Here is an 8909-nt window from a genome sequence, read left to right as displayed (position 1 = left end):
TGTTTATATGTATTATATATCCATGCTTCTATAGATATTTGATTGCCTAAATTATGTTCATCTTTATATTGTATGTTCATGTATATTGTCTTTCATTTATTAGGCTACAACTTGATTAAGTTAAGTAGTCATTTAAAATCCTATGGTACTACACACATTCTCAATGAAATGAGAAGGGTAAAATTACTATAAACACTTAGAACGTACAAAATATGTGGAAGTACTCTAGACAAGAGAACTTCAGTAGTAATAAGTTGTCTCCTCCAACTTTAATACACAGCCCCCCCTTAGTATGTCTAAGGCATTTCAATACTGAGGACTTCTCTTTGCATGCCCTTATTGAATGCCTATGACCATAGTGTTCAAATTTCCTTCCATGTTCGACTTGAGTAGTAATAGGTTTATTACTTATGTCACATGGATTGTTGCTGTTTTGGCTAAGTTTTTATTTGTTTGGCTTGTCACAGAACATGGCCCATTTTCCCAACCATCGTGGATGGATGTACGACCGTTGTTATAGTGGAAGGAGAGGTTTGAAGGAATCTTTTGTCATCGGAGTTGAAGAGTTCGTGGAGACGGCCCGACGATATCAATATTATGCCCTTGATGGAGGGATTCGATGTCCATGCATCAAGTGTGAATGTACAATGATTTTGAAAGATGAAGTCGTCAAAGTTCACCTATACCAAAAAGGGTTCATGCCTAATTACACGGTCTGGACATTTCATGGTGAAGAAATTCCTTCGACCTCCACTGCAGCTGAAAAACGGCTTGCATCAGGTTCAAATACTGTTGTACATACATCTGAGATAGATCAATTTGCCTATATGCAAGAGATGGTCGACAATGCTCTTCGTCACCATGCTGAAGAAGCAGACGATAGTCATGATGAAGAGCCTCCAAATGAAACGACGCAGAGGTTTTACAATTTACTGACAGAGGCATATCTACCTGTATTTGAAGGTTCATCTGAGTCAAAATTGTCAGTGTGCATTAGACTCATGGCTGGGAAATCTAATTGGAACGTTCCCATTCAAGCAGTGGACTTCTATACAAAACTGATGTTAGATTTGACACCACCAAACAATTTCATGCCCAAGAATTATTACCAAGCCAAAAAATGTGTTTCAAAGTTGGGATTGGATGTCAAGAAGATTGATTGTTGTGTTAATGGATGTATGTTATTCTATGACAATGACAGTGGAAAAAATGATGCATTGTTGGTTGAATGTAAGTTTTGTGGCTCACCTCGATATCATACAATGCATGCTGGACGGAGGCAAAAAAAACCAATTTCCATAAAGTCCATGTTCTACTTGCCTATAATTCCAAGATTACAAAGATTGTTTACTTCAATGCAAACATTAGAACACATGGCATGGCATGATGGTAACAAAACTCCGGGATTTTTGCGTCATCCTTCTGATGGTGAAGCTTGGAAGCACTTCAATCGTAAACATCCATCCTTTGCTAGCGAACCACGTAACGTCAGACTTGGTCTATGCTCTGATGGGTTTACCCCGTACATTCAGGCGTCTGCATCACCATATTCATGCTGGCCCGTGATAGTTACCCCATACAATCTACCACCTGAGATGTGTATGACAAAGCCTTACATGTTTCTATCGTGTATAATACCAGGTTCATCTAATCCCAAATCATTGATTGATGTTTATTTGGAGCCTTTGATTGATGATTTGAAGAAGTTATGGAATGGTGTTTGGACATATGACGTTTCAAGGAAGCAAAATTTCCTTATGAGGGCAGCCTTGATGTGGACTATTAATGACTTCCCAGCGTATGTGATAACAGTTGAAAAACTGTTATTTTCATGATTAAAATTGACACTAAAAGCAACCTTTACACTTAGAAACTAGCTTGAAATCATGTTTTTCCTCATGTTTTTAGAAATAAGAGAGCTGGACAGGTTTATGCTTGATTTCAGTGTTTTTGTGCAGGTTTTAAGGTGAATTTGGTGAAATAAGTGAAGAAGGAGAGAGATGAAATCAGAAAAGACAACAAAAAGTGCAAAAAGGAGAAGCCGAAGTCACCGCTGAGCGGTAGTTTACCGCTGAGCGGCACTCAGGAGCTTGCGGGAGGTCCGCTGAGGGGCAAAATGGCCGCTGAGGGGAGAAAACAAGTCACGCACTCACCGCTGAGCGGTATTTTACCGCTGAGCGGCACTTTAATGGGCTTGGACTTGACTTTTTGTAATTTACGAATGATATATAAGCTTTAGGGTTTCCTAGGGTTAGGCATCTCTGGCTGGAACGAGGCAAACACTCTCTCTACCACCCCTTTGAAGGAGGATCTTGGATGCTGAGGCTTCCGCTTCACCTTTTTAGGGTTTATTCTTTCATTCTTTCATTGTAATTCATCTAGGTTCACCATGAATATGGTGAACTAATCTCTTTATGTTTGTTGGGGAATCAATGTAGTCTTGTGAAACTCTCATATATGGAATCTGTTTTTACATCTTTTAATTAAGACTTATGCTTTCTTTCATCATTAGTTAGGGTTTTTCCTCTTTGTTTAATGCTTGCATGGTTTAACTCATTCGATGCATGATTATTGGTTTTGTCGATACGGGAACGTACGGGGAAGTCTAGATCCGGGGAATTTCTCCCAATTTTATATTGGTTGTCGTTAAGCTCCTGTACTTATGAACTGATCATTAGGAATGCTAGGAATTGTATGAACTCGTGATTAGGGAGAAGCCTTCTGGAAAGGTACATTAGAGAGTGGCAGTAACAATGGTGATTTGATCGTTGAATTCCTAAAATATATGAGAGTGGATAAGATGAAATTGAACCCCAACAACATATCCATACATAAATTTCATTGAAAGTGTTTATCTTTTGCTTTTTGCCATTGATCACAATTCATGCATACATGTTTATTTTCTGTCTTGCATTTTAAACCCCAATTAATTCGTTTGTAAGTCTTAGTTAATTAAGAAATCACATAACTAAACTAGGCCGTGAGTCCTTTGGGAAGAACGATACTTGGTCTTACCAAGTTTTATTACTTGAACGATTCGGTCATACTTGCCGATTGAAAACAAGTTTGTGACATCATAATTTGGTGTTCATAAATTTGTCCATCAGTATGGCATGTTATCTGGTTGGAGCACGCATGGTCGATTAGCTTGTCCACATTGCATGGAACATACAAAGTCATTCCAATTGAGTCATGGCCGGAAAAGTAGTTGGTTTGACTGCCATCGACGGTTCTTGCCCATTGATCACCCATTTAGAAGAAACAAAAAGGCATTTCGCAAAGGACAAGTTGAAACGGATATGCCCCCGCCAAAGTTGAGTGGATCACACGTGTGGAGAAGAGTGAAAGACTATCCAAAAGTCACTGAATCTGGTCAAAATAGGCTAGAAGGGTTTGGGGAATGGCATAATTGGACTAAAAGAAGCATATTCTGGGAACTTCCCTATTGGAAGGACAACTTGCTAAGACACAACATCGATGTCATGCACACAGAAAAAAATTTCTTTGACAATGTCTTCAACACAGTTATGAATGTTAAAGGTAAGACAAAAGATAATGAGAAAGCAAGAAAAGATTTACCTTTGTATTGTGGACGAAAAGACTTAGAGTTGAAGGCACAAGGTAACGGCCGATTATTTAAACCGAAAACAAATTACACCATTTCAAAAGACGAGGCAATAATAGTGTGTGGATGGATCAAGGAGCTTCGAATGCCAGATGGATATGCTTCTAACTTGTCCAGATGTGCCAATGTTCAGAACGGTACTATTCAAGGGTTGAAGAGTCATGATTGTCATGTATTCATGGAGACTTTAATCCCTCTTGCGTTCAGTTGTTTGCCAATGCACGTGTTAAATCCACTGATAGAGATCAATAACTTCTTTAAAGATTTGTGCTGCACGACACTAAAGGAAGATTCCCTTGAAAAGATGGATGAAAATATCCCGATTATTCTCTGCAAATTGGAAAGAATATTCCCTCCTGCATTCTTTGATTCAATGGAGCACATTCCAATTCATCTTGCATATGAAGCTTGGCTTGGGGGACCCATGCAGTACAGGTGGATGTATCCCTTTGAAAGGTTTATGGGAGAATCCAAACGGTCAGTTAAAAATAAAGCTAGAGTGGAAGGCTCAATTTGTGCAGCTTACTTGCATAGAGAGACAACTTATTTTTGTTCACATTATTTCAAGAACTTCATGTTGTCCCCCACTCATGTCAGAAATGAAATGCAATGGCAAGTTGAACCACGTCAAGGTGCATTATCAGTTTTCCGACAATCAGGCCGTCACGCAGGGAAAAAATTCACTCATTGGTTAACTGATGCTGAATTCAACTCTGCTCATGTCCATGTCTTGATCAATTGCAGTGAAGTCAAGCCGTACCTTGAGTATGTCATCATCCATCTCTAATCTATCAAACGGTTTAATTGTTATACACTAATGAATTTCATTTGTACCAGCTCATTTGTTGTGGCTGAGCAAGTCGCAGAAGGAAATACTTTTGCTAGAATACACTCAGAGTTTCCCCATTGGTTTAGAAATCAGGTCCGTAGTTTTTCCTACGTTTAGAGCAAGGTTAATTTGACTATTGCTTTTATAATTTTGTTAGTACCTTTGTAGGTTTTTAATCAGTCATTAACTCCCACGGTTCAAGAGTTAAGACATCTCTCCAATTGGCCAATGAGATGTGTTAAAGAATGGCACACTTACTTCATCAATGGTTACAAATTCCATACACATGAATGGTCTAAAGGAAAGAAAACATCAAATTGTGGTGTGTATGTCAAGGGCCTAACAGAGGGTTCTTATGATGATTTTTACGGCATCATTCATAAAATATATGAGTTAGAGTACAACAGCACTACTTCTCCAAACAGAGTGGTACTTTTTTATTGTGAATGGTTTGATCCTTCTAGAGCTGGTACTAGAGTCGATCCACGCTTTAATATTGTCGAACTGAACCAGAGATTAAGATATGGACCGTTTGATCCTTTCATTCTACCATCTAATGTCAGACAGGTTTATTATGTGCCATATCCACCATTTCGCAATATTGACAAGCGTGGTTGGGCCGTAGCAATACAAACGAAGCCTAGAGGTCGCATAGACTCAAATGAAGTTGAGGAAGATGTTGCCTACCAACTTGACCAAATGTCACAACCGCAAGAAATTATCGAAGTTGAACGTATAACCACATTGGTCGACCCTGATGGTGATGGAGATGAATTAGAAGCAACAATACAAGGTGATGAAGAACGAGAGGAAGAAGAAGAAGAAGAAGAAGATGAAGAAGAACAAGAAGAATAACATGATGATGATGATGACGATGAAGAAGAAGAACAAGAAGAAGAAGACGATGCTGAAGATGAAGATGAAGATGAAGATGATGATGATGATGACGATGATTGAATGTTGAACATCTATTGTAGCAAATTGGACTATCATTTCATTACCATTATCTAAAATACTATCTTTAAGTTGTTTGCAATTACTTATACATTGACTTTGAAAACAATTCATCCTTCTTTATTTGTTTATATTTTTTCGCTTTATTTGTAACCATTTGAATGCAGTAATGACAGGACAAGGTTCAGAGCGTCCTGATAAAGGAAAAGGGGTAGCAAGGCCTACAAAGAGGCAACGGCAGGCACCAAAGTATGTACTTAGGGTGCCTGCTAGACTACCTACCCCTGCTCCCGGTAGTACATCATCTGTTGGGCCTCCTCCTACCCCTAGTATACAGACTCCTACACCTACAGTAGACCCTACTCCTCCTCCTGCAGTACATCCTTCTACTACCACTGCAGTAGACCCTTCTCCTCCTCCTGCAGCACACCCTTCTACAACCCCTGCAGCAGACCCTCTTCCTCCTCCTATTATTGCCACCCCCACTCCTCCCCCTATTGTTATTACCCCCAATCCTCTCCCTGACCCTACTTCTATACCTTCCTCATCTTCTGTACCTCCTTCTGAGACTGTCACACCACTTGGTGATCCAGATTCAAGTGGTGATGCTGAAGATCTTGACCCGCCCCTCCATGATCGACCATGGATTGAGCCCTATGGTAAAGGGTAAGTTTATAATCTGTTGATATCATTTGATGTTTAAACCATATTGTAATTGAAATGAGTTTTGTTATGCAGGTTTATTCCATCTAGGGTTGCTTCCCAGGCCATCACACGTTCAATAAAGCAACAGTTTTTAAGTCCATGGCCTACTTGGGGAGCAATACCTCATGACGACAGAAAGGCATTCTGGCAGCGCTTTCAGGTGAGCAATCTATTACACTAATGTCCGTCTTATTTTAGTATGTTTTGTAATCAATGTTTGTTCTCTTTAATGTTACAGATGAAGGTGCAGTGGAAACCTGAACATGAAAGTCAGATACACAGAAATTTCCACATGAAAGCATCTCATCGGCTCTCAGAGATGTTTAGGGATGCCCGCAATGCAGGACAGCGCCCTAACTGGCTGGGTGAACACATTTGGAACTCTTTACTGGCCCATTGGAATACAGTAGAGTTCCGCAATAAGTGTGCCAAAGCCCAGCGGAACAGAGCGTCTGAAAGGGGTGGCACCCTGCATACTGGTGGGTCGATCACCATTCATGAGCATGCCATTCGTATGGTATAATCTCATTACATAACTTTTTCTTTCATACATAAGTTATGTATATTCTATTTCATATGTACGCTTGTAATTCTTAATTATGTTACAGGCACAGGCTCTAGGACGGGCGGTCCATGTTGATGAGGTCTTTGCACAGACTCATGTTCGGAAGGGAACTAATGAATTTGTTGATGAAAGATCTCGGAAGACTCATGTAAGCAAATAACACTATTACTATTACTAATTGTTCATTTATATTATACTATCGTTCCCAGACATTGCTTTTAATGTTTCAATAGGAAGACTTTTCTACGAGACTTTCACAGGTTAGATCTGAACATGAGTCAGCTCCTACACCAGATAATGCCAGTAATGCAGATGATGACATCCGTAGGACACAGTGCTGGATCGACATCGTTGGTGGGAAGAAAAAAGGACGAGTGTATGGTGCGGGACAGCTTGCTGCAAACTATACAGCATCCAGAGGAGGTACTCTGAAGCACCAGCCTTCTTCTTCCACCAGTACTCCTGACGAGGTCGTTCTTCAACTCAGGCAGCAACTCCATCAACGTGACCAGGAGATCACTGATCTCAGAGCAGAGTTTACAAACTTTAAGGCCCTGGTCATGAGAGTCTTGCCTCAAACCTCACAGGACGTACAAAATATCCCTCCCACCCAGTCACGACCCTCCTCATCACCTGCTGCCACTCAGCAGCCCACATCAGTCCAACCCTCATCGGTCCAACCCTCATCAGTCCAACCCACACCAGTCCACCCATCAGTAGAGGAGCAGGATGATGAAGATCATTTTGATGATAGTTATGTACATTATTAGTTTCATTTTTTTATTATAACTTAGACAAACATTTAGATATTATAACATTTTGGACTTTATATCATTTCAGTGTTAATTTTATCTACTTCCAGACTTTGGATGTTAGAACATCCTTTTGTTACATTGTTTTATATTTGAACTATAATTACATTATCTATACATTAATGGATGTTCTATGGATTAATTGATGTTCAATGTATTCCTGATAATTGATTGCATCTTTGAGATGCACATTATGCATGTTTGTATGTGCTTGAAAACTGATATGCAGGTCTGTTTGTAATTGAAATTTGATATACAGGTCTGGGTTGCACAAGAAATGCCATTTCTCTGAAACCTGCTCTGCAATTTACCGAAGGCTTTTGCCCTTCGGTAAATGCCCACTGTTGGTCATTACCGAAGGCTTCTGCCCTTCGGTAAATACCCTCGTTTGGTCATTACCGAAGGCTTCTGGCCTTCGGTAATTACCGAGGGCTTCCGAAGGATTTTGACCCTCGGTAATTACCGAAGGCTTTTGGCCCTCGGTAATTACCGAAGGGCAGAAGCCCTCGGTAATTGTTAGCGACAAGGGATTTACCGAAGGATTTTTGGCCGTCGATAAGCCTTCGGTAAACACCCATTATCGACGGCCTTTGGCATTTACCGAGGGCTTCTGGCCTTCGGTAATGCCCTACTTTTTTGTAGTGGGTTTATTAGAGGATACGCAACAATTGCTAATCCTTTAACAAACTTATTAGGGAATGATAACTTTAAATGGTCAAATGAAGCATCTAATGCTTTTTTGTCCTTGAAACTGGCCATTACCACCGTGTAACACCCAAATAATTTAAAGGGTATTACTGGTAGTAGAGACTAAATTAATTTGATATCTGATATAAACAATCAAACTTTATTTCAATTCCTCCAAAGTATAATTCCAAACTTACAAACTTTAAACAATATAGTCTTCACCACTTAACATAAATTCGAAATTAAACTTATAAGTTGTTTCAGTATGGATGGGGAAACCGAGATACGAACCTAACAAACCTCAGCTGCTCCTTCCTGTGATGCCGCTACTGTGATATCTTCCTTCCTGCGCTATCCTCTCTGATGGGAAAATGGGCTGGGTACCTGCAAAGGCACTCCGACGCTCAAGTCAAAAAGGGAATTACTGAGTCTTTTCAGTTCAAGGTGGTCAGGAAGAAGAATAATTTCTCTCTCTTCATTTCTCTAAAGGGAAAAAACGTACCTTTTTTCTCGTGTGATCTTCATATTTAAAATAGTAAAATAAATCGTTTACCTGAAAATCCGGTCAGTTATCGAAGTTGGTTACCTGGAGGTTAACTGTTGGACCGTGTTTGACACTGGGTCAGTTATTCACGTGATTTGTGGCATTCACTGATCTTTGTAATTGTTTACTTTTAACTGCTAAATTAGGAATTGTTCACTGTTTGTCAAGCGCCTGGTGAATCGACACAG

General features: G+C 39.9%; 2 protein-coding genes across 2 annotated transcripts; both read left to right on the top strand.

The window, feature by feature from the left end:
* The first annotated feature begins 470 nt into the window (after positions 1-470).
* On the top strand, positions 471-7551 carry LOC148194307 (uncharacterized). Its single transcript, XM_088095650.1, has 6 exons — positions 471-780; positions 5576-6074; positions 6147-6273; positions 6352-6630; positions 6722-6826; positions 6912-7551. Exons 1-6 carry the CDS (start codon positions 471-473, stop codon positions 7446-7448), a joined length of 1857 nt encoding a protein of 618 aa, XP_087951776.1. The 3' UTR covers positions 7449-7551.
* LOC148194308 (uncharacterized) lies at positions 3470-5505 on the top strand. The gene is made up of 4 exons (XM_088096370.1): positions 3470-4390; positions 4463-4547; positions 4623-4702; positions 5481-5505. The coding sequence occupies exons 1-4, from the start codon at positions 3483-3485 to the stop codon at positions 5503-5505; spliced, it is 1098 nt and encodes a 365-aa protein (XP_087952496.1). The 5' UTR covers positions 3470-3482.
* Positions 7552-8909: the final 1358 nt, after the last annotated feature.

The sequence above is a fragment of the Vigna umbellata genome, chromosome 8 (genome assembly GCF_029865625.1).
Source record: "Vigna umbellata cultivar VRB3 chromosome 8, Vumbellata_1.0, whole genome shotgun sequence".
Classification (NCBI taxonomy): domain Eukaryota; kingdom Viridiplantae; phylum Streptophyta; class Magnoliopsida; order Fabales; family Fabaceae; genus Vigna; species Vigna umbellata.
Note: the sequence above shows the minus strand (reverse complement) of the source record. Positions and strands in the feature narration are given on the sequence as shown.